General features: G+C 38.8%; 1 protein-coding gene across 2 annotated transcripts in view; it reads left to right on the top strand.

Annotated features, from left to right (window-relative positions):
• Positions 1–1685: 1685 nt before the first annotated feature.
• The window catches only part of BICC1 (BicC family RNA binding protein 1), a 166217-nt gene continuing 140506 nt past the window's right edge, over positions 1686–27396 (top strand). For both annotated transcript variants that reach the window (XM_075216368.1, XM_075216367.1), the window contains exon 1: positions 1686–2016. In XM_075216368.1, coding sequence (XP_075072469.1) covers positions 1824–2016 — 193 coding nt within the window. In that variant the 5' untranslated portion in view covers positions 1686–1823. The remainder of the gene's footprint in view (positions 2017–27396) is intronic.

Raw genomic sequence — 27396 nt, 5'->3', positions numbered from 1 at the left:
GATCCGCCCCTGATAGGTGGCCACTTTTGCAATAGTCACCATAGAGGACAAGTCTGCAGGAACAACAGTTTTTCGTGACTGCTGTTCCAAGTGAATATTTTTAATAAATACTCACAATATTACAATCCTTATCTTTGTGATAAGGATTGAAATGGATCGTGTTCAAAATGCTTTTATAAGTAAATATGCCCAACAGGCGGGATTCAGTTCAGCCACGACTAACACAGTGTTAAATCTAATACAGTTAGTAATTATAAGCCTTCTTCCTTCTTCTTGCGGCTCTGAGCGTTGAAATTACCGTATTAGCGGTAATTACACACACTGTTACCATAATAGTGCGCAGGACGCTTTACTTTTGGCAGTAACGCGGCCAACTGAATTCCCCCCATAGGGGGTTATTCAGTTGTCCGCAAGTTTTTTCTTTTTCCCCACAGTGTAAAAAAACAAAAATCTCCCACGGGTTTTTAACTGCAATAGCTACCATTTTAGTTAGCGCAGCGAGAAAAAACTAGTGCAATTCAACTGAAAAAGAGGGAATGCTGCCCCCGCGTGTTAAACATTGTGTTTGCAAGTTTTTATGGGAGTGAAGGGGAGTTTTAACTCAGTCATGTAGAACACAAAAAAAAAGGTTTTGCATACATTTGATTGCATTACACATTGATAATATCTACATTACATTACTTTCTTTAGCATATTTAATTGAACTATTTTTTTTTTACCATAGAAACATCTATACCATGTCAAAACACATTACTACATTCATGTTTGTACCAAAAACATACATAAATATAATTAATTAGTGATTTTATTTTTTGTTATGTTTATTTTATTTCAATATTTTTTCACAAGAAAATCAACGTTTACATGTTAGGCATTAGTGATAAACATAAGTTTAACTTTTTTTTTCACATTATTACATGATTTCAAATGCTTTTCAGAGGTTTTTTTTTTTAACACACCCCAAAGAGGTGCAAGATAAAACAGCATATTTGCCTGTTTAACGTGCTGCGTTAAAAAACAATTGAATAGCTTTTAACGCGGCTGCCTCTCGCACACCCTATACGTTCAAAAGACCTTCTACTGTAGCGCGAAAGGACCGTTTCATGAAAAAAAACCTGAGCGTTAAAAATGGAATTGAATCATAGGTAAAGTTAACCCGCTCAAAAATTATGAAAAAACAGCTTTAAAATGACTTAACACGGTCAAAAAAAAACCTCGCTGACAATTGAATAACCCATTAGTTAGTGTCTACTTTGGCCAGGAACATATGTTAATCCATTTCTGGTTCCCTGTGCACCCTGCTTCCATAAACGAGCTCCCATTATCTGCATCAGCTGAAAGGAATATACTTTAATAAGACATGAACATAGCTATTGTCATTAAACTGTCTTTAACCTTCAAACAAATAAAACACATTTTACACCAAAGACCTGTCCTGGTCTAACCTTTCCCATCACCTATCCTGGGCTGGTGAAGTACATCATGACTACAACAAGACTATAAACCACAAATAAGCAATAAGTGGAGTGTTGACCACTACACACAGCGTGCAGCACAACTGTGTCATCCACATGATTGCATTTGAAGCGAGTGGTAAAGTATGTGCGGTGACGTCAGCCAGTGCTCCCAGTGGAAGTTGTGTACTTGTGTAGGCTGTGTGTGTGTCAAGCAGCCAGAGAGGGAGCTCACTCAGTGATTAGAGTTTGGTCCTAGGCTCAGTCTATCAGTGAGTCCCTGCTAGCGGTTCCCGGGCACTCGCACTGCTGGGTGTATATGAGTGGAAGCTGGAAGCGCTGACTTTGGCGCATTTAATCTGCGGTACTATGGCAGCCCAGTGCGACTCCATGAGCGGATACATGAACCAGTCGGACCCCGGCTCCAACAGCGAGCGAAGCACAGACTCCCCGCTACCCGGCTCCGAAGACGACTCCCCCGGCCCAGCCGCCCCCCACGACCCTGAGTGGGGAGAGGAGAGATTCCGAGTGGATAGGAAGAAGCTGGAGACTATGTTACAAGGTAACTCAAACTTTACTCCAAACAGTGCGGTCTGGATCCATCTGGGCACAAAGCGTTATCCCGGATCCATCTGTGAGTCATCCTCCGCACACACTATATTGTGGGATGAGTGTAAGACACACAGCAGCACACGGCACTAGTGGTCCGCTCACAGCGCTGCTGCTGCCCCACAAACTTCCCTTATTGCGGCTCAAAACTTTTTTTGCATGTGTAGAATTTCCACAGAGCCGGGGCTCGTAGCGTTACCCTAGAATCCCAAGACCTAGCGTCACGCAGTTATATTACACTCAGATGGAAATAGACTCGTACACACCACAAAAAGCAAACGCATATTAAGTGGTTTGAGCCCGTCAAACGCGCATATCTCCTAGAAGCAGTGTACTAGACTTTTAAAGTAAAATATGAACATTTCTTTCCCAAAGACACATTAATCTGCTAAAACACCATTACCATCTTTAATATGTTTAGACTTGGGCACAAACACATATTTCTACAATGAATGCCAAAGCTACAATCTGTATACATATGTCATAATATATACACACATACTAATCCCATTTTATATGTTCAAATGGATGACCCCAATTTCCTGATTGTAGGCCAATGCGACCCCAGGCCTGAATCAAGTATTTGTATTTTATTCTAGTTAGCTGGGTTTATGTAGTAAATTAACTCTGCATATGGTTTTAGTTCATCCATCTTCTTATTGGCTGCCTTATTTCGGGTAATATTTCTAGCCAGTTTATCTTGTTGTGGAATAGTAATTTGACATAAACCTGTTACATATTGGTTTAAGATATTGGAACAATCCTAGGATACAGAGCTGCTACATTGCATGTGGCAGCGAGGGGATGGTTTTAAATTCACTTGGCAACTAATTTTCTTTTTCGTTGATATGTATTTTGATGGTTCATCTTATCTGACAATTTGTGTCAGAAGCCATCAATGATCAGTGTAAGACCGTGGACATGAATAGTTGTTCACTTCAAGCAATCTAATCCCTATATTCAGCCTTGAAGTGAAACCCATTTCCATGCCAGATAGTGTATCTGGTATTTAGTTGATAGTTTTGAGGTGCTATCCCAAGTGCCTGCTGATTGTGGAGTGCAGAATCTGATTGTGTCTTTTTCAGACTGGTATTTTAAAGGCAAAAAGACTGATTTGTTTACTCTGCAAGGAAGTTAGAACAGTTTTTTCCCCTAGGATCTTGAAGATTCCAGTCAGCAAGAAACCTTTAACCTGGCAACAGAAGAACATCTCTATGTATTTAATTTTTTTTTGCAGTATTACAATGTTGTAAGGAATGTTCTCAATCCAAAGTAGTCCAACACCTTTTGATGTGATAACATACAACATATACAAGATCCATTTAATTAGTCTCCTCTTCACCATACAAGTAAGAAATACAATAAACTGGCATCATAACCATTCATCATCACCATTTATTTATATAGCGCCACTAATTCCGCAGAGCTGTACAGAGAACTCGCTTACATCAGTCCCTGCCCCCATTGGAGCTTACAGTCTAAATTCCCTAACACGCATACATAGACTAGGGTCAATTTGTTAGCAGCAATTAACCTACCAGTATGTTTTTGGAGTGTGGGAGGAAAACAGAGCACCCGGAGAAAATCCATGCAAACACGGGGAGAACATACAAACTCCTCACAGATAAGGCCATGGTTGGGAATTGAACTCATGACCCCAGTGCTGTAAGGCAGAAGTGCTAACCACTTAGCCACCGTGCTGCCCATACCAACCATTACATCATTTTAAAACTTATACATCATAGAGATAATAAGAATGAAAATCTTACCCCAAAGAACTTTTATGGTGTAAAGTTCAAATGGCACTCTTTAAAGCAATTATTTAAAATGTATAGAGGCATCTCATATTGAAGTAAAAAAATTAAAAAGCCAAATTTGTTACTTGTATTGATATATTGTTTCTAACATGAAGAATACCATATACACGGCTTGTTCCTAGGGCTACCCTTTTCCTCAATAAATAGAGATTAAACAAAAAACAGGATTCCTTGCTGGATAATTCAGTTAGTATGTGGGTTCATGTTTCCCAAACATGTGATAAAGATTTGGTAACATTAACCTGCTCCTGACAGGCGTCAGGCTGTAAGCTCTAAGTTCCTAGCCTAAAGTTTATCTACTGCGGTTGAATTGGGCTATATGAGACACCCCAAAAAGGTTTCCCTTCAAATACCAGCACATGAATGTAAAAGTGCAAAGCACTTATGTGTTCACCGGCAGAGGAATGCTGGCTAATCTGGTGACATCAGGATGATGTCACAAGGAATTCCTCCTGTGATTGGATCCAGATTGGATCTTCCTTGCTGCAAAAACAATTAGATCAAGTGTTAACTGAATCTAATAGCAGCTTACATATAAACTGCTAATAAACCCAAATAATTCTGGATCTTGGGCATCATACCCAGTGGCGTTTAATTACTTGCTTTCGTCAGAGTTTATAATACTATTACAGTGTGTGTGTAAATGGGTTTGACAGTGAAACCCATATTATCCAACGTCAGAATACCTATTCGCATAGCGTTAACAGAATTATGTTTGTCACCGTTCGGTAGGGAGGGAAAGTTACACCAGCCCAACAGTATTTGTCCTGGGTCTAAGCCCCGACTCTCCTTTCTGTCTAATGACTAATTTGTGCACATAGATACATGTAGTAGTTAATATATACTTTGATTCTTGGGCCCTATAACTGTGCAATGTATTTGATAAAGTACAGACCTTCGGTGTATCTAAACCCGAAAGAACTTGCTGATTTATGTTTGGGATGAATTACTGAAGGAGATGTAATCATGTAAAACTCACAATAGTAAGACTTCTAGGGCCTGATTCATTAAGGAGAGTAAAGCAAAAAAAAAAAAAGAGTAACTTTGCACCTTGACAACCATATTGCATTTGAGGGAGAAGTAAATATAATAGTAAAATATATATAAATAGATGATTAAAATGTGGGGACAGAGCTTGGGATAGGACATGTCCTAGATCAACCTTGAATTTCAGTGTAAAAATAAAGCTATCAAGTATTTGTGTGCTACATGGAAAAACAGCCAGTATTTAACTTATGTGCAAAATATAATAATTTGCACCCCTTGCATTGCAACATGGTTTTGTCCAGAAAACTTGAGTAAGAAAACTTACTCAATTTTTTTGCTTAACTCTCCTTAATGAATCAGGCCCACAGACATTAATGATAAAACATTAAAATATAAGTGTTTTTCTTAAAAAAAAATAAAAATACATTTATATAGTATGTTATGAATGTCTATTGTACATAAAATAATATTTATTCTAATGTGCTACCAACCCCCCCCCAATCTGGCCTGAAAACCCCCCAATATAAAATGCAATTGCAAAGACAAAGAAATACATCATGATCATTTAAATTGATGCATTGCAAAATGTGAAATTGAAGTGGTTTAACAGCATATGTAAAGTATAAAATTCTTAATAATAATGCAGTGTAGGGTATGTTGGGGTTAATGGGGAGTTTGTAAGTTAAGCTAATTGTTAAGGCTCAAGAAATGTAGCTGCAAAAAAAAAAGTCACCATAACATACTGGGAAAACACAGAACATCTGCTTTCTAGTTAGGGCCTTGGAGCTCACGTAGGAAAGAATGTCCATAGTTGTAAAGCTTTGCTCAGCGCAGAGGAGTATGAACGAGAATTTTATTACTAGAAGGCCTGCGAATATGTCACCTTTATCATTTATGTAATAGTGTATGTCAAGGGAAGGCTTCATAAAGACCGAGTATGTGTTCAACTTGTCAGTCAGGCAGGCTGGGGCTTTGAGAGATGCCGAGTGAATCATTTTGACTGCCTATAGTGTATGATTTGAGGCTGGAAAAGGGATGAATAATCTTCCTCTGGGCCGCCAGGGTCTGGGAGGAAAATCTCCTTACTCCAAACTGAAGAACTTCCTGTATTGCGACCTTCTCAACTTTGTTCCAAGTTGCATTTTAGTTCAACCAACAGTGTTCTGCGGATGTTGTGGCGGCTGATTTCCACATCACTGGATAGTTATGCTATTGCACTTAGCTGTTTTGTTTTAGGCTTGCTCTTAAATATTTATTTGCAGCCACATAACTTATAAGAAAACTCCTCACTGTTTCAGTTGGTTATTTGAATACCTACAAATGTGTTTTCAGAAATGTTTTAAAATTTTTTTTTTCTTCAAAGCTGATCCCTATCTTTGAATTAAGTCTCGTACAAGGCTATATAGAAAACTACATGACATTCTGTGTGCTGAACCAAATCCCTGGGTAATGTCGCATGTTTCTAGTGAATTTATGAGCTGAAATCTCCTGGACTCTGGCTCCTCCCACAAAATGGCAGCCTTCAGTCTGTGTGGGCGACAGGTGAGCTTTAATGAGGATGTGGTCTGAGTTACGGTTATGGTGACCATTGTTCAAGCATGACCAGGCAACTTTGTTTAAACCTTGGCATTTAAAAGTCCTTAGAGTGTTGCTGCCTGGATTGTTAATGATCTGCGTGATGTCAAAAAGAAATTGATTTGACGTTTTCGGGCATTTATGGTTTTACTATACAACAGGATGGAATGTTGCTAAAAGTAGTATTTTAACTAGCAAATGTGTCCTCTTGCATGTTCGTCAGATTAATTGCATCAGCTTTGTTACATCAGGTCTGAGGCTGAGTTGGGCGTACGCCAGTTTGCGCACTGTAGATTACGAAAATTGACATTGTGCATGCCCACAGAGTGCCCGTATATGTGGGCATGCAGACTTGCGCCCGTCTGACTCTTGCACCCTTCCTGTGTACTCTGCCTATGTGAGACCCTTCAAAGAGGATTGAAGGGTCTCGCATAGGTGGAGCACACAGGAGGGTGGTGTTCTGTTAGAGAACTGCTAATACGCACTGATAACGGCTGCGAGCACTAGGTAGCTGCTTTTGCTTGACTGGTTGCAGGTTCACCTCTGAAGCTGACAGTTGCTTTCTTTGTTGATCGTTTTAGGATTTTCTTTAATAATAGTTCTTGCTGCTTTCATTTGTACCTAAGAAGGAGCATTATATCTGCTGTATTATATGAAGTCTAATAGTGAATGTGTTTTTGTTTACCAAAACATATGGTAGCAATTTTTGTGTGTGTATATGACGTAAACCTGGTGTGTATGTTGTAGGTGTAGAGCTGGACTCGTCTTGTGATGGCTACGACTTGGCATATGCCTGTAGGATAAATACGCTATTTCTAATGGCAGCTTTTTTTTTAACGTAAAGGCATCCGACTCAGCATCAGGCCCATAATCTGTAAGCCAATGTCCTCAACAGGGCCATCTTTTCCTTTGGGCACGATGGGCAGCTGCCCGGGGGCCCCACGTGCAAGGGGGCCCCATAGGCACAGCTCTTAATGAGAATAAATAATCCTGCAAAAGAAAAAAACCTGCAAAAAAAAAAACCTTCAAGGGTCACTGAGCAAGTACATCTCTCTATCTCTATCTCTATATATCTATATCTGTATCTGTATACATCTATATATCTATAGCTAGGGGCCCTGGTGCACTGCTTTGCCCGGGGGCCCATAATGTTAAGATGGCCCTGGACCTCAATGTAACCTGCTATACTTGAAGTGTATCTTTTGAAAAGTACGCTGAACCCCTTAACCTTCTGTGTGACAGCCAGCTACGTGCAACCACTCCGATGCAGTGGACTTCCATGCAGGGAATTGCAGACACATTTAAAATCATAGCCTTGGTCCTGAAGGATATTGTAAAGCTGTATATTTAAGAGAAGGATGGGGGTATTTTGAATAATGAAATGGCCACGAGGATTTTGAATAAAAATATAGAAGGGATATGTGTAGAACCTGTCAGTACACCTATATGGTTCATATTTCAAATCGCATTATACATGTGGTTCTTTAACTTTCTAGAGGAGCTGTAAAGAAACAGTCAAAACCTTGCAGGATAGTGTGCTGCTGTTGTAGCCAAAGTGGTAAATATTATTTTCAGCTGGTGAGTTAGAGGACATGTCACTAGGCCGGCTCAGGGGAGTACTCTCATGTCACTAGGCCGGCTCAGGGGAGTACTCTCATGTCACTAGGCCGGCTCAGGGGAGTACTCTGCTCTAATTGTGCCTTCAGACTACACTATGGTCACTCCTGGGCCAACTTCCTCTACTGCTGTGTGGACTGGAGGAACTGGCCTGGAAGAGAGCATAATATACTATGTCCTGGACAAGTCTCTTTAATGCATTTAACCTGCATTGCGTTTTATGGACCTGTACGTGTGTTCAGTCTACATCTTTAAACATGTCTGTGGCAAAACGGGAAGTGGGCATCTTGTTCCAGTAAACGCATACGTGAAAGCTGCTTAACATCTCGTTGCTTTTACAATGAGCTTCCATTGAGATTAATGTACGGTTTCCAACACAAATATGAACAATGTATCTCATTTGGTACAATGATATTCACATCTGTTTACATACTTATAAATTGTATATGATTGTGTTTTGTTTGTTTTGCTTCTACATGCAGTATTTATAGTACAGAATTTGGAAACATTCATATTATTTGTTGTTTTTTTTATAGAGCAGTGTTCTGTGGCTTGATCAGATATAATTCCTGCTGTCTGTGTAATAAGCTCATTGAATACATTTTGCCAATCTATATTGGATGCTTCCAGGTCTGAGAGAACATCTGTTGGACCAAGTTTATCCCTTTTATTTTGCAGATTTCATTTTGCAAGTACATGTTTTAATTACAAATTTAATAAAATGTAACCCAAGACTAAAAGTTGCACTGTTGTCCGGTTTTACAGATAGAGCAGTGTTTTTGGCATCTTGTCTTGGCAGTGACTTTGTAAGATTATATTCGGCTCTTCCATCCCTTACTCAAGTATTAGGTTTTTATTGTTGTGTTTTTTGTTTAATTTTTCTCCCCAAGAAATTGTACATCATGCATCTATATTGTGGTCACTTTTTGTGGTTTCTCCTTCACATTCTAGGACCACAATCCTTGTTGTTTGTTCTCTATACTAATGGCTGTTTTGTTCTCTGGCTACATTCTATAATAAAAGAGCTTGGTTGCTTTGTGTGGAGTATGCTGAGCAGTCCATTGTCTGGGCTGTCTGTATGACACGAAAGGAATCCAGAATAGTTGTCCTTAAATTGATAGGTGGCCGAGCATCTCCTTGACTCTTTGTAGGCTGCAAAAACATTGCGCTGGGAGTTGTTCTGGAAACGCCAATATGAAGTCATTTTTCAGCCAAATGTCGTCGGTGAAAGGTCTCATGTTTTGAATAGGATAACGTTTAGCTTTGCCTTTCAGTCTGGCATAGTCTAAGTGTTAAACTGAAAGAACTATATATGTCCACCATGCTCTTTCACTCCTCTGCACCAGGCTTCCATGCTAGGGGGAGGTGCTTCCCTAACACAGCAGGACCTGAGTGACTGACAGCTTGGCAGACATGCGTTGCAGAAACGTACTGTGTGAATTGGTGGTTTCACATATTGAGGCAATGCCAATGATGTCACTGTAAACAAACCACCTGCGTTCTCAGGTCTGCAGTCTACATTATATCCCACGCTGTCCTAAACGTGTGCGGGGGTGGGAGGGTCTTCAGCTGTCTGTAATGGAGAGGTAAAATTTTACTTTTCAGCACTTCTGCAATGGATTGATAGGTTAACACAGTTTTACCTTCATGGTTCATGTCTGACTATTTAGTCCTTTAGGTTACATGGCACAATAACATCCTTACTCTAGGAAAGAACAATTTGTTTCTGCACTCTGTGTTTGGGAAGCCGATACTCAGGTGGTGAACATGGCAAGACGTGGATATACTGTATATAAAATATAATATAGTCCTACCTGACAATTCAGATCTTTGCCTTGGCTTAGAGAACTTAAAATGTTATCCATTAACCCCAAGATGCCCTTACTCGGTGCCAGTGTTACCACTAGGTGACCCTTGGCCTAAAGCGCTGAATGAGTGGCATATGGTCACTTACGATCTTTTCACCATGGCTCCTCCTCACTATGCACTGGCCACTGACATGGAAGGGCAGAAGCCATCAGCTGCTCCTCCATGTTGGTAATGGTCTGGGAGTGCAGCGCTGGATTATGATGTCATAGCCCAGCGACACACTCCAGGAAGACAACATGCCGACCCACTCAAGGTAGGAGGTGGTGGCGGGGAGAATGCAGGCTGTAGGGCAGCACCTATTTAGGGGCTTCGGATGGATGGAGATGAGCACCTAGGCGTACACTGGTCCTAACCTTGCTCCATGTTCTGTCTTCCTGCTGTTTGTAATCATCTCTTCACAATATGTGCACGTGTTACTGATTTATTTGTGGTAAATTTCAAGGTTGCGTTTCAAAAACAATTGTTAAATTAAACGTCTGTTACTGACACTTCCTGGATTTTTTCTCTTGCATAATGGTTACTGCTCATGGTATGGAACACCTACTGCCAATTTAACATGGAAACTTTAGTTTAAAAGTTATGGGTTAATTAAACGTTGTATATACTTAGGCTGAGTACACACTGAAGAATTTTTCCAACCGATGTGTTATCTACAAAAGACTTTCCCTTATACTGAAGGTCCGATCACACGGACAATTAATGCGTACACACTAGTCACGTTTTAGACGATTAATGAAAGACCGACCGTCCAGGCAGCAGCTTCTCACAGCCATGTTGTCATGAGCAAAGATTAGAAATTTGTACACACTGAAATGACTATGTAACGACATTCCTAAGAAATTTAAGATGCAGAGCATGTTCAGTAGTAACCACCCCAAGCAGACATCTATAAAATACACATCTCTAGGAAACACAAAAACTTGTGTTGTATACAAAAGTGTACTTAATTATGCAGGCAGACAAATGTAATACACATATTTAACCTTTTTATTTGTATATTGAATGTACAATAAAGTGACAGCTATAATTAAGGAGGCAGACATAAGTTATAAATAAATTGTGTGTGTGTATGTATATATATATATATATATATATATATATATATATATATATATATATATATATATATATATATATATATAATCTACACTACACTGACAGGTTTATAATTAAAATGGCAGACATATGCTATTAATGCTATTGCTCTACCGCTAGAAGCACCTAATTACAAAATGAGTGATGTGCGGACACCGCACCACGTGGGACTGGCACAGGCATCAGAAATTAACATATACACGCCCCCAAAGGAGTCGCAGCTCGACTAACGATCAGCAGCTGCTCGTGGATCGATCGGAAAATTATACACATTACACGATCGTTAGGTGGATTGGTCAGAAATTATTAAACAATATGATTAAACAAATGCGCCAACATTCGATACTTTGGAGCGACTTTCGACCATCGTGTTACTATACCCACTAACCCAACTTCCGACCGAACGGTCGTATGACGACTGATTTGCCCGATTATTGGACGAAAACGCTTCAGTGTGTACCTAGTCTTGGGGCTCAGTCATGCACAATTTCTTCTGACCTGCATTAGCGCTGCTTCTCGTGTGAACAGCACTTATGTATTGGCTCAGGAATTAATGATCACTCTGCATGTTGCATTTTCTGAAACATTTAGTCAAATCTTATGCCATTAGCATGAGAAAATGTTTCACTTTTCTCATCTTTTTGTATTTAAACAATATCGTTAGTCCTGCGATTGGCTGCTAAGTGTTTAACTTTTTTAACTTATTTTTAGTCATTGTGCTGTAACAGTATAGAATGACCTGAGAATGGCTTCTTAGGACATACAACCATTTTATAAAATTTTTTTTTTGTAGTCCATTCTTGCCAGTCAATCCCTCCCTCTTCTAAACTATGTGTAAAGCTAGGTACACACTACAGGTTTATCACCCAATTATCGTGCCAGTTGCATGATAAACGACTGTTGGGTCTGATATTGCATTAGTGTACTCTCTCACAATCGTTTTATCGTACCAGAGCACATCGTATCATTTCAATTGATCTTAGAACAGGACTAAGCTGTAGATTCAATTGGGCCGTGCGTTATTACTGTTACTACGGTAACTTAGCTGATTTTCTGCTGACACCTCTGAGCTGCGAGCAAAAATCTGCAAAGAAATTACCATAGTAACTGTAATAACGCAAGGGCAGCTTTGTTCTAAAGGACAATGCAGCTAACTGAATCTACCTCAAAGGGCTAGATTTACTAAGCTGCGGGTTTGAAAAAGTGGGGATGTTGCCTATAGCAACCAATCAGAATCTAGCTATCATTTTGTAGAAGGTACTAAGTAAATGCAAGCTATAATCTGGTTGCTATAGGCAACATCCATACTTTTTCAAACCCGCAGCTTAGTAAATCTAGCCCTAAGTCTCTATAAACATTGGAAATATGTTTGGTAAATTCTGCAGTATGTAAGCACTCACGGCCAGCAGTGTAGGTAGATCTCCATAGTGTACAGAGTCATGGGGGTAAATGTAAGAATCTCCGGCGTGTTCAGCCTCTTCAGCGCTTAAATTTAAAGCGGCGCTGCATTGTAAAGTGAAACTTCCATTTACAATGCAGCGCCGCTTTAAATTTAAGCGCTGAAGAGGCTGAACACGCTGGAGATGAAGAAACCGGAGATTCTTACATTTACCCCATGATCTATTCAGCAGATGGTTATGACAGATGAAGAGCACAGATCTGATGGTAAATCATGTAGGTGTGTACACATGAATTCGCAGGCTGATCAGGATTTTCAGCCGTTGGTGAAATTGTTAATGATATCGCATTGGGAGAATTTTTCTGTAGTGTAGCTTAAGTCTCTTAAATGAGTACAGATATTCCCCAGATATGCATTGCATTACTTGGTGATTACAAGCTGTGGAATTTGCCTGAAATGAGCAGTCTGCTGGGGGTGAGTTAATCGTTAATAGGTTTTGTATTTTTACTTGCTGAATAACCAACATTGCATTCTGAGATTTTTCTATGCTGCTCATTGAATGCTGTGGATTCTGGGAATCTGTTGTATGGATCTTTTTTTTTTGTTTGTTTGTTTTTGCTCCTACTAGCACTTTTTTTTTATTTATTTTTTTATGATAAAACTTCAGTTTCACCAACATTTTCTTGTAGCAACATTAAATGTCAATAGGATGACATGTCTGTTTTTTGGATTGTGAGTATACGGATTTGGAGAAAGTGCTATGTCTGCCAAAATCAGCGCACCTAGTCAAAGACAAGAATAACTTTGAATTATTGGTGATTACTTTTGTGTTGCAGCTATTTTTAACTGTTTGACAAAATCCTCTTCCACAACAAAATGAGGAGGACAGAAAGCGGTGAAGAACACTGCTGCCATCAATAAGCCTTTGTTAGACTTGTCAAGAGTGGGATTGAAAAAAACCCCAAACTTGTAGTTTCCAGGGGAATGCATGTCCCTTGCAGTGATCCCGACAAAAGCATCGATTTTCAGTGTACAGGAATTCTTTAATGATTTTAAAGTCACTACATTTATCAAGTAGACAATTTTACACCTCTGATTACTGGAAAAGTGCTGTGAAACTGATCGCCTCTACCACACATATACACAAAGTAATGCTGCGATAACGCACGACCTCTTTAGCAAAATATTGAATACAATTATGGCCCACTGCACTGCTTTTTGATGATACTAATTTTAAAGGGGTTGGACTATTCACATGGGGGGGGGGGGCATAAACAGGCCCCTATTAAGTATTTTCCTTGTTTACCAGCAGCCTAGATCTGCCAGCAAGTGGAGAGTGCTATGCATATAGTGCTTTCCTGGAGAAGGACCCAGCGAAGCTGGCAATGTTTCAGCTGGTTCCCATTTGAAATTGATCAGTTACGCCATCCGGAGATGGCGTTAATTTGCCGCATAAAAGCTTTAATAAATATTGCTGTTCCCATAAAGGTCTTAGGGAACAGTGATAAGCTACGAAAATCAGGTTAATGTTGGAGAAATCAACTTCTCCGACGTTAACCCTTTAATGAAAAAGTGGTTACACTGGTATTTTGACTTTTCACTACTTGATAAATAGATTCCATAGTATGAAAATTCTAAAAAACAGGAATGTAGTAGCAGTTTAACATCTCAATGTTTCAAAATTATAATCTGCTAATGTTTTTATAATTTATAGATTGATCTCCCTTTTTATAGCACAAACTCCCTAACAGCACTTGACAGCATGGTGATTTGCTATCTTTGCATACTGCTGAACTCTGGTTGCCGGGATGAACACTGAAATCTTATGTCGTATGGAAGCCAAACAAAACAATAGCAGCACTAGTCTAGTAGTAAACGGCCAATAGCTGCAAAGGAGTGGTCATTATGGGAACACCGTATGTAGCCCCTTGTCAGTTCTCTGTCCTCTTATTGTCATGAATTATTTGACCTCTGGAACGATTTGTATGGCTGGAGTTGGTTTCCTATTCAGCCTGTTTCTTATTTGCTGCCAGTTTCATGCCCTGAACCACTTTACTGCATTCCACTGTATATTTTTGCTAGTCATTTAACCCTTGATGACAGCAGCTATTTGTTGTTAAATAGGAAATTGGCTAAGACATGAGCTCTAGCCATGTAAATGACTGTATGCCACTGTAGCAGGCCACATCTTGAATTTATGAATACTGTTTACTGATGCAGTGTTTTAATATCATGGAAACATTCAATACTTGGACAAGAATGTTCTGGAAATGTAGGCATCTTCTATTAGAGCAATATTGAACTCATTTAACTAAATAGTCTTGGGGTCCATGCCTTGATCCTCTGAAGTGCTTTCAGTTGAACTCGCTAAAGTGTGAGAATCATTGACTTATAGTGGACAGGGCCTCCATACTATCGAGCATTTCTTAATTTAAGGTTTCATTATATCCATGTTCCATTCAGCATTCTCTGAATGCTTGTGTGCTAAGGACAAGTTCTCCATAGGAATCCATGATCGTAACCTTTCAGTATGTTAAAATTATGCTTGGAGTATTCACTTTTGTGAAAACCTCCTTAATGTACCCTGCTGACACTTTATAGAAAATATGGAGAGGTTGGAAACTCAATCGTCTGCAGTTGTAGTACATGGCTTTGAGCTGTAGTGTGATCTAGCTTCAGGTGATTGGTAGGGCCATCTGATCTGCTGAGTGAGATGGTGGTGGGGGGTTAGGATTGAACTCCACAAAATATCTTCTGTGCATGGTTTAAGATTTTGTTTTGTATTTTTAAAACTTTTTTTTTTTTTTACCCCCCCCCCCCCCCCCCCCTCCCCATTGGATTGTTTTCCAACGTTGCCTGTGATACATGGTGATTTTAAATGATTAATTTTGACTGTTGGGAGGGGATCAAACTTGGTAGTGATGCTTAAAAAGAAATGTTTCTACACTACACACCTACTTTTCCCACTTAAATCACGAGTGGATTGTTGGCGGTAAAAACATATACACTGAAGTCAAACATAACAGGATCCTTCAGTTTTACTCAACTTATTACACTATAAATATAAAAAAAGGATAAACCACACTACATAGCTAATAATTTATTTTCAGTTAAATATCTGCCAGAAAAGTCTAGACTTTCATCAAGATCACAAATTAAGTGGCATTTTTCTGAACTGTTTTACATTTTATATTGCTTTTAAACTTCCCTCAGAAAGCCAATGAATTTGACACGAGAAATAACCTTTTAAAAATGTTTTGCTGATTCTATCATAGAAAATATTTATTTTATGCTCCACCAATTTTAGTGGCAAGGGAAATATTGCCAAGACATTTTAATAGTTGTATATGAATTATTTGTGACACTGCACTAATGTTTTAAATTTCTTATTTTGGAATGCGGTCCTATGATTGGTGAAGTTCTGCAATTAACCATTCCCATTTCAGACATGCAGGCTTGCATGGTCATGCTGTCTCTCAGACTGGTTCACCCTGCTCACAACACACTCGCTCACCAAGGTAAAGCACGAAGAGGCCAAATTACCTAACTGGAAGTCATCTCTGCACAGTGCTTGAAGTGCAAGCTTAGTGCAGAAATCGGATAGTGAGCTACAGTTGATCAAACTTCGTTAGCGCATTAACAAAATACAAAGCAGGTTGGCAGTATTGATGCTCAGAGTGGTAGCAACAAAGGGTTGGGTAGTTTGTGCTGTAAGTGTTGGCATTATGGCAGTTATCCTTTGTGTTGTGTCTTAGAAGGTAAAGTTGACACATCTATCATTTGGTATTCTTTGTCCGGTATTGGTACTTGAAATTTAAATTTTGGTAACCTAGGAAATATCTAGTTCTTTAGCCATTTTAATAGTCTTATTCCCCTGGTCTGTTTCATGATAGAGGGAGAGAAGTCCAGTATGTGTTACATATTGCCCTGGTAACTTGGTGGATAATGGTGAAGGTTCTGCATTCCTACAGCAGAGTTTCACTTTGACAAGCAAATTATATGTGGAATATGAGAGAACCCAGGAATTATTAACACATTGTACATATAGATGAGAATTAATCGTAAAAGTAAATAATGACTTTTAAATGTTTTGTTTAAGTGATTCCATTACAATTGCAGGGAAAACTTAGTTGTAGAGCTTGTTTGTTTTGTTTTTTTTTAATTTTTTTTTAAACTTTTAAAACCACACAACACATCTTGTAAATTTTGATTGGGCACATTCCTTAAACACAGCATAAGCAGCCATGAGCAAATATTCATGAAATTGGAGTGTCTGTTCTCAGGAAGTGACATCACCAAGACGTCTAGGTTGCGGTCTCCTGGTTGTCAGTTGAACCAGTCGGTGATGTGGCAAGTTCTGTTGGCTCCACAAAATGGCGACCTCTACCATGTCACAGGTAGACTTTAAATCTGTGAATTGTACTTTGTCCTCTACAGTGTTGTAAGAATTGTAGCTCTATTCAGTATTAGATGTAGGACTCTTTGCTTCATTTACACATAAGCAGTTAAATATAAAACCTATTTTTGTATATTTAAGCGTTCCTGTCCGCTTAAACTAACCCTTTTGGCCCGATGTGCAGCACATTGCAGAGTTTGCTAACAGCTTGCGCAAGTACAAACTCTTATCTCGTGCAATTCGCTTTCCAAGATGGCTTCTAACCAAAGAAATGTACAAATTGACAGATAAAATGAAAAATGAGTATCCTCGTGGAATTTCTAAATCATTAGCTATGGGAAAAGAAATATGCTAACAGAAAGCTGTTTTTAACAAATAGACTTGCATCTTACACCACAGTTGTCTCCCACATCTAAAACGCTGATTGGAGTATTGGATAACAAACTTTTGGGACTGATTATCTTTGCAGAAAGTGAGTGGGAGATGGATCTGGATCCACTAAATGTTTTGTGGAATGTGTTTCTGGAGTAAATATACGATGTTCGCATTGGAAACATTGTCTTTATAGTTCCAAACAGTCCAACTGTAATGTAGATTAGGAATATGATTGCTTAAAGCGATACAAGCGCTGGAAGCTCATTGTAACATGTACTGATTAAACATTTAAAACCTCTTGAACGAGTAGCATGGATACTTTGATAAATTACCATAATGCACATTGGTGTGATTAGTGGCATAATTTAGCAGAAATGTAAAATGGTGCAGTGCTGGTTTATAATGTAAACATGAATAAAATTCAAATTTCTGTTTGAATGTAATATTGTTTATTTGGTGCCAATCATATTACACAGCATTATACATCTGTCCCTGCCCCATTGACGCTTAGATTCTAAATGATCTACTCCACACACACACACTATGGTCCATTTTATTTTTTTTGTCAGAAGCCAATTTATTTTGACTATGGAATGAAACCAGAGCACCTAATGGGAATCAATGCAAACACATGGAGAGTTTACACCAGGCCTGTCCAACCTGCGGCCCTCTAGATGTTGTGAAACTACAAGTCCCAGCATGCCCTTCCAGCTATTAACAGGTTGTCTACTGGCAAAGCACGCTGAGGCTTGTAGTTTCACAACACCTGGAGGGCCGCAGGTTGGACAGGTCTGGTTTACACAATCCACACACATAGGGGAGGGCCCTGGTTGGAGTCAAACCCTTGAACCCAGCACCGTGAGATTGCAATGCTAACCAATGTGCCACAGACCTGAAATCTTAATTCTATATTATCTATAGTATATTTCAAGGACCTCGCATATACATAGTCCTTATATTCCTCAAGGTAGATTCATATAACCTTTCAAGAGAAGCATCGGGTCCTAAACTGGGCCCCCATTCTACATATTTTGTTCCTTATATCCCATGGAAACACTCAAACTTTTTTATTCAGCACTATGGATCAGTTACAAATACGCACGGTGAGCCTCATACTCAATAATATAATATCACTCAGCAAGAGAATCTTCTCGGGTTCACTGGAATATTTAGGAGGCGGCTTCAGCACTCGCTCTCTTGTTGTCCTCATAAAAGAGAAATCTTCCAGTCTCAGAAACTTTCAATTAAGTGTTTCGTAAATCAGCTGATTGTTCCTTGGATACAACCATGGTGTAACAAGGATAAAGTGAAAGCCGTAGCAGTGAGTAATGACAACTTTGCAGGCTTAAGTTTTGGGAGTAATAGTCATTTGAATATTCTTTTATATACAGGGGCTGGTGCTAGGGTCCATGGCGCCCTAGGCATTTTGACAAAATCTGTGCCCCCCCCGCAAAAATCGGCTCCCTCCTCACCCCGTCTTTCCTTACCTTACCCCACCACCGCCGCCTCTCTGCTCCTTCTCCTCCCCTCCACTCACACTAGTGAGTGGAGGGGAGGAAACGGAGCAGAGAGGCGGTGGTGAGCAATAGCCTCTTTCTCCCCCCCTCCCCGTGGATGTATCTGAATGCTGTGCGGCGGCCGTGACAAGTATGGTCAGCGGTCGCCGCACAGTTTTAAAGTCATTTTCATTCTGTGGCGCCCTCCAGAGCCCGGCGCCCTAGGCAAGTGCCTAACCTTGCCTAATGGGAGCGCCGGGCCTGTTTACATATATACAATATATTTAATATTAATAAATACATAATGCAAAACTATAAAAGAATAAAACTAATTAACATATAATACATGCACTTTACCTGGCATTCACAGTTCTTGGTATGTGCCAATGTTTGTTCAAAATCATAGGGGTATCCCGCTGTACATTAAACAGAGTAATAAATCCAACTTGTTATAAATCCAAACTATTGTGGGACAGAATTTGTCTTCCATGCTGTATGAAGACCATTTGTATAGATGATATATGCCCTTTCTCTAACCAGTTCCTTAAGTTTTACTCTAAAAGTGTCATCATTGGAGCAATTTCCCTGTAACCAAAAGAATTGGCCACTGGTAGGCTTTGTATAAGATTTTGGGTGTGAGCGGAAGGTATGTTTATCATTCTCTATGCACATTTTTAAATCCATAAACAAAACAAATATAAACTGTTCATGTGGATATTGTACCCTTCCAAAAGACGACTGTCCTCTATTCACCTATCCCCATGTGGATTAGATTAAGACCCTAAAGTGGTCTTTAAAAATACCCTCACACAATAGCCCGAAAAGAGAATAGCAAAGGATGGTGGGCTTTTCTTGCTCATTCTAATCCTTGGGGGTATGTTTACAAAATTGTGTGTTTGAAAAAGTGGAGATGTTGCCTATAGCAACCAATCAAGCTATAATTTATTTAGTACTTTCTACAACATGACAGCTAAATTCTGATTGTTTGCTATAAGCAACATCTCCACTTTTTCCAAACCTGCAGTTTAGTAAATATACCCCCTAGTGAGCTGTCAAAATATTGTGCTTCAAAGATGAAATTGTTATGTTTCAAGACAAATTCCAATAGTCCAATGAATAAATAAATTCTGGAGGAATGCCTTTTTAATGCGTATCTGTCTACGTTTTTATTTTTTAATCTAAGTGTTTGTTTTTTTCTAATTTCATGCTGTGCTCATGTAGCAAGTGTTTCTCCTTTCTTTTGTCTGCTTTTGGTTAATACATTTTCATATACACTCGGCAGCATGCATACAATTTATAATATCCCACATACATATCTATATTTTTTTTTTTTTTGTGGCTATTTTCTCAGATTCTCTCAAGTTTAAAGCGGACCCATCACTACATCTAAAGAGTACTAGTTGCAATTCTGTAACAAAGTTTTTAAGTGTAATCCAAACATCGTTAATATTTGAATGTTTGCATTTAGAAGAGAAAAATGTTTATTTGGAACCAGCTGTAACATAGTGATTGGCTCCTCTGTCAGGTCGTCTGTAAGAGTGGCAGCAACAGACCTAATGCCACATAGATCTTTAGCACTTATCCATGTTACAATATATTTTCATTGAAAATAACCCCAATTTGCATATTAAACTCCCTTTTTTATATTTAAAGGTATTTTTTCTAGTTTACGAAGAGTAGCCCTACAGCCAGCTTCCCAGAAGGGAGTAACAGTACACAATGGAAAATGTATAAAGTTGGACTTAAAAGCAAATTCTGTTTTTCATTCTAGGTTACTCATAATGCACCTAAAAGTACTGAAGATGATTTAGATAAGTTGTGCACTGCTGAATGGCTAGTCTGTAAATTTAGAATTGTAAAATACTATTGTTGGGTGTGAGCCAGCGAATGATGGATAGTGGAATATTTTTCATGTATATTTACATAACTGCATGCCTCAGCAGTTTTGCAATGTGCTTGGACATCCTGGACATGGTATTCGGTTATAATTATTTTGTAAGATATATTTTACTTATCTTTACAGTCAACAGTTTTATTCATGTATAATATCTTCACTATTAAAACTACAGGATATAAAAGTGATGAGTTTATCAACATGACAGATGTCAGTGATATGTCCATAATATGACTTTATTGGGGCATTTAAGTAACCCAGAGCAACCAATCAGATTGTTGTTTCTCCTCAAGAGTAGTTTCTGAAAATAAAAGTAAACATCTAATTGGTTGGTGTGAACAACTATTTGCATAGTTACCTGTGCACCAGTCTTTATTAAAGTTCCCCACTGTGTACTGGGCAAATCCCAGTGGATCTGTATATCTCAAACCGTAAAAACCACAGCAAACTGATTGAGAAACTCGGTACATCCTAAATCTACTGCTAATCACTGGTCAACAGCATTTTTGCTGCCCACCATGTTAAAGTTGTTTTAGGACCGGTTTTTGGTGCCGATTCCGAATATGTAATCAGATTTCCGAGAATGGCTACAGTTTTTGATATGATGGGTCAATGAAATTAGTTGAAAACCGGCGATTTAGCGTGATCACATGGGTATGATTGTAAATAATAGGTAATTGCACAAAATAAACACTTTTATTTTTTTCTGAAGCGCACACAAAAGTCCTTACAATAATTACAACTAATAAGTTTGAAAATCCTGTAAAAATCATTTGTAAATCAAGTATTCAATCGACAAGTTTCTTATACCTTTCAATAACGCAGCCTGTAGGATTTTCTTTTGTACTGTAACTTAGAACAGTCACGCTGGAGGTTCCAACAGTGGTCTGCCATCATATGTATGTCCCAACTGCCTTGGTGTATCTCCATCACCTTGATGTCCTGGTGAAACCGCTCCTCTTATTCTTCACCAAAACCACCAAGGTTGTGTCTGAATTTGTCTAGTTGGCTATGCAGGAAGTGCACCTTCTCTCTTGTATGGTAATGTGTAATTTTCACATTGTCTTTCAGACAGTTCTTCTCCTTCAGTTTGGAAGCTAAAAGGTCAGATGCTTGCTTTGAAAGATTTAAATCTGGTACCAGGTCATTCATTTCCTCCTGAGATAGAGGCTGAGGTGTTGAGGTACATCCTTCAAATTCATTTCTACTGTCTCCTACAGCAGAACCAAAGTCATTAATTTCTTCATCAGAACGTGATGGCAGGGTGGTTAAACACTGGCACAGGAACATCTTCTCCATGCGGTATAGGTCTTCTGGTTGATTCCAGGTCAGGGTAATCATACTTGAGCCTCTTGTACCGATTTAAACCTTGAATGTTGAAAGTACAGAAATAAAAGTCGTCACAATGATTATTTTGGCTCTCTCCAAACCATGGGCACACCAAAGCTTAAGCTTTTCCGTTTACCATGTTTCCAGTGTTGTAGGTCCTCTACACATGGTTTGCAAACCTTATGTGGTGCCGATGCCTTGTCCTGGTCTCCTAATTTGATCCCAAAATATGCCAAATAAACTTGTTTCAGAAAGTTGATGATGGGTTTTCTTTGTTTCACAAGAATATAGTTACCACATACAGTGCATCCGGAACATATTCACAGCGCTACACTTTTTCCACATTTTATGATCTTACAGCCTTATTCCAAAATGGAATAAATTCCTTTTTCCTTCAAAATTCTACACACAATACCCCATAATGACAACGCGAAAAAAGTTTTTTTGAGATTTTTTCTAATTTATTAAAAATAAAAAAAGAAGAAATCACATGTACATAAGTATTCCACAACCTTTACTATGAAGCTCAAAATTGAGCTCAGGTGCATCCTGTTTCCACTGATCATCCTTGAGATGTTCCTACAGCTTAATTGGAGTCCACCTGTAGTGGACTCCAAAGACACTGAATACTTATGTACATATGATTTCTTAGTTTTTTATTTTTAATACATTTTGTAAAAATCTCAAACTTTTTTCATGTTGTCACTATGGGGTATTGTGTGTAGAATTTTGAGGGGGAAAAAAGAATTTATTCCATTCTGGAATATGGCTGTAAGAGAACAAAATGTGGAAAAAGTTAAGCGCTGTGAATACTTTACAGATGCACTGTATATACGTCTGGGTCATTCAAACCAGGGCCATCTTAACAACATTATGGGCCCCCGGGCAAAGCAGTGCATCGGGGCCCCTAGATATAGATATAGATATATAAATGTATACAGGCACAGATATAGATATAGATGTATAGAGATAGATAGATGTACTTGCTCAGTGACCCTTGAAGGTTTTTTTTGCATGTTTTTTTCTTTTGCAGAATTATTTATTCTCATTAAGAGCCGTGCCTATGGGGCCACCTTGCCCATGGGGCCCCCGGGCAGCTGCCCATTGTGCCCAATGGAAAAGATGGCCCTGATTCAAACAGCTTCTACGGGAGAAATTCATTTTTTTCTGTATGGGATGCAAAAAACACTGTTTAGCGAATCCAAGACTCTTCAGAATTCTTTTTTCTTTTCAGACTTTTTCTCCAACACACTACTTGAAGTATAAAACGGGGGCTGGGATTGAACTTCCATTTTGGCGTACCTGCTCTTTTTCAGATAGTGAGATTAGTTTGCTGGGCTGTGACTTCTTGTGATGCTGGCTGAATAATGCAGCTGTTGTATGCGAGTGGAACACGTTTCCCCTAGTTATCAAGTAGAAGCAATCATTCACTGATGTAGCTGTAGAAGTTACTTGTAATTGGAGAAGTGAATTTCAATGAGTGAGGTTAGTTAATTTATGTTATATGTAGTAAATGAGATGTTGGCCTTAAACATCTTTCACTGCTCTGAAACTAAGTGTAGGATCCAAATATTGAAATCTGAGCCATACATTATTGATAAACCTATGAAAGCACAACAAAAGTCTCCTATGGAGTTGACGACCCTCCAGCTCACTGTGATTTATAGTTGGGTAATATTCCTGGTCCGTTATTAAAGCAGCAATCCCGTATAGTCAATATCTCATTATGTTTAGTCAACGCGGTATAAGCAAGCTGCCGTGTTTCAGTGGCAGTCTGTCCCTCAAAAAACAAATTGGCATTTGACTTTTATACTCCTAGTAGTTGGTCATTGTAAGCAAGTGTTTGGTTGCTATAGTTTAATGCAAGCAAACCATAAAACCTCTTTTGTGGTCACTGTGCGCTCAACTGTGTTGATTAATATGGACGATGAGCCTTTAAGGGTTACATATGTCTGTTTACAGATTTTTACTGGTGCACAAGGGGCTAGAATATGGTAACTCTGACTCTGCAGATGTTTTTCTGACAAATGTATAGTCTTGCTTGGCAGTTTAAACAAAATAAAATGAAACCTTTTTAATGCAAGTCATTTAGCATGTGTCGGTAAATCCAATGGAAGAATTCTTAAAATGCACCTAAAAAGCACTGCATGTATAATGTGGTTTATTCTACAGATTTCAGGGTTCTTTTTGTTCCTTTAAGGATTTAATCTAATCCAAATGTTGGCTTAATTCTGCATTCTATAGAGGAGTGACTGCGTTGTTAATGGAAGCATCTTTTATCCTTTAACCCCAGTTAGAACATAGCTAACATGTTCTGAAATCATTTGGTGCTGTAATGCTATGTGAACACACAATCATAGGGTTTTGCTTTGCTCTACAGTACAGTAAAATATCTAGGCATGGTACATGTCATAACTTAGAATTTCATGAATAAACGTTTCACTTAAAAGGAAACTCCAGACAATTATGTAGGCTACCATTAATATTCCTCCCAACTGGTAAGATATAAAAATGTAGTTTTCACCTTCTGCTGCTGCTGCTGCAAAAAAAAAATGCTGAAGATTTCAGCTATGTAGAAATTACCAAACTATATTGTGAGATTCCCCTCTGTCTCAGACAGACAGCTAAGACTACTGTTTTGTTAGTACAATGTTGCTGCACCCTGAAAAAAGTCAATGATTAGTAGTTTACATAATCTCTCTCTCGTGTTTTTGGGAGTGTGGTAGGAAACCCACACAAACATGGGGCGATCATACAAACTCCACACAGATAAGGCCATGGTTGGGAATTGAACACGTGACCCCGGTGCTGTGAGGCAGAAGTGCTAACCACTAAGCCACCATGCTGCCCCTAATTCTCGTACAATGCATATAATCAGAGGTGACAATAGACCAATGTTTTCTAATGTTGCCATACTCTCGTTTTTGCAAGTGTCTTGGTAGTTTGATAAAACACCTCTTGCACAATCCATATATGTTCACCACAGATAAATTATCCCAATTAAGTATATAATTTAGTATGTATGGTTTGTAGATGTTGTTGAGGCTGTTATGGGAGGCACCATATTTAGTGCAGTACTCATTCAGACATTACCACTCTGTACTGTGACTCTGACTCTGCATTCTCTCTAAGTATCAGGCTCATGTTTCTAATACTAGCTGCCATTGATTTGGCTTCAGTGGCATTTTAATAATCCTGAAACCACAACCTTTTTTTAAAAAAAATTTACTTTGCCTCACAGTTTTGTTTGAGGCTGCATAAACAGACGAGAAGTGGACGTTAACTATTGTCTGTTAAAACTGAGTTTTAGTTTACAGGTAGGAGTAAAATATATTTTAGTTACTGCACAGTATAAACTGTTAGAGGTGCGAATGTTAAATGATGCACCTCCTCTAAAATAAAGTCCATTAGACTTGTCTGCTTTCTTGCCTTGAATTCCTTACATGTCTTACATGAAAGCAGCCTAGTGCTGTCAGCCCAGCACTGTTTAAGCTCCCCTGAAAAACACTGCAAGTCAGATAATTGAATGGGAATACCAGATCTGACTACAGGTATAGTGGAAGCTTAAACAAAACAGAATATACTATTTTGGAATCCCTGAAGCAAGAGAAATGTAACATTTTTACAAAATTATCAATAGGCATGGTTCCACTGTAGTTGTATTTTTATTGCATTAATATCTTAAAACTCATGCTTCATGGCTTTTTGTAGTTGGCTACATTTTTGTAATTTCAAACTTTTATGTTACTTTTGCTATGTTTTGTATGCGTGTGTGTGTAAACCAATTTATTGTGGTACAAAGGAACTCTTAGGGTAGAATTCAATTCCCTGCGTTCTAAAGAACAACAAGCGTTGTGCGCTATTATCGTTAGTATGGTAATTTCAGCACTGATTTTTGCTCTGAGCTTTAGATTGTTTGTGTTGTGGAGATGCAGTAATAGTAAACCCTTTAACAGGCACTAAGCAAGTTCTTGTTTACATGACAGATCTAACATTAACACTTCTCTTCTTATACCTGGTCTTTATGACCAATACAAAATAGTAAAATAAAAACACAACCACATTTATCAGCTGTTAGTGCCTTTTTGGCTTGAAAAAAACTGCATAATTAAAAAAAAATAAAAAAATTGGTGTGTACATAGACCTCAAAACTTAAAATACAAGCCCAACATAAAGAATCTCCCTTACTGTCTAACACCACAAAATCTTTAGTCTCCCAAGCCTGCTGCCTTGGTGCACTTGACTTTGCCCTCTACTTTATACCTCAAATCCAGACTCCCAGTCATGTCGATTCCACCTTATAAACATTGAAAGAATACACCTTCTTCTTAAGATGCTACCAAAACTCATATCTATTCTCTCCTCATATCCCATCTTGATTACTGCAACCTTCTGCTATCTGACATTCTCGATTCCCATATATCCACACTTTAATCTATCCTAAATGCTGCTGCAAGATTGATCTTCCGCTCACCACTCCACATCTGCTGCACCACTTTGCAAATCCCTACACTGACTCCGTGTCCTCCAATTAAAATTACTCGCCCTTACCTACAAAGCCCTCAACACCACCCCTTCGTACATCTCAAATCCAAATACTCTCCCTCCCGCCCTCTTAGATCTACCTCTGACCTGTGCCTTGTCTGGTCTCTGGTAACCACCTCTCATTCCCGCTTACAAGACTTCTCCCGTGCTGTTCACCACTTATGGTATTCCCTACCTCGTCCAATCAGGCTTTACCACAGCCTTCAAATATTTTAAGAGTTCTCTTAAAAAAAAAAAAAACTTTTTTTTTTTTTTTTTTTTTTTAAAGTTTATTTGATCTGATATTCACACTAATGCACCCTTACAGCTGTCTCCACTCTAAGCCACACTCGCTCCTCTTGTTTCAGCTTTGCCCTCTTCCACTTAGCTCTCTAATGATCAGGGTCCTCCATAACCATTGTTTTCATGTCTGCGTTTATTTTGTCTACCTTGTATGTCCTGCTATCCCTACTGTGCGGGGCACTGTGGCACCTTACAAATATATGAAAAGCTCTTTAAACTTATATATACCTGTAATCCATATTGGTAGCTCTTTTCTATGCCATTTTGTATTTTAAGTTTAGTGGTTCTTTGACAGTGCAGAATCTCTCCTAGCTAGACCATATTCCATGGGGTAAACATTCCTCTTTTTAGGCACTGGTGAACCCTCTATTTGAATGTTGATAGGGGCTTTCTAAGATATGTATGGTTGTGTTGGAGGTGGTAATTGTAAAAATAAAGAAGTCCTCCATAGCGGATGTGGTGGCATGTTGTTGGTTCCATAATGAAGGGTGAAGGTGAAGCCCTATTTATGATGAATATCTGTAAACTGTAGAATGAAAGTAAATCTGGCTTGTGTTCTGACATTTTTGGATAATATTTGGAGTCAGATCTACATATCCATCACCATCCCTGGGCTGCTCTGGGTTTATGTGGCATTGCTAAAGCTCGGTGACTTCT

This window comes from Mixophyes fleayi, chromosome 6, assembly GCF_038048845.1.
Source record: "Mixophyes fleayi isolate aMixFle1 chromosome 6, aMixFle1.hap1, whole genome shotgun sequence".
Lineage (NCBI taxonomy): Eukaryota > Metazoa > Chordata > Amphibia > Anura > Limnodynastidae > Mixophyes > Mixophyes fleayi.
Note: the sequence above shows the minus strand (reverse complement) of the source record. Positions and strands in the feature narration are given on the sequence as shown.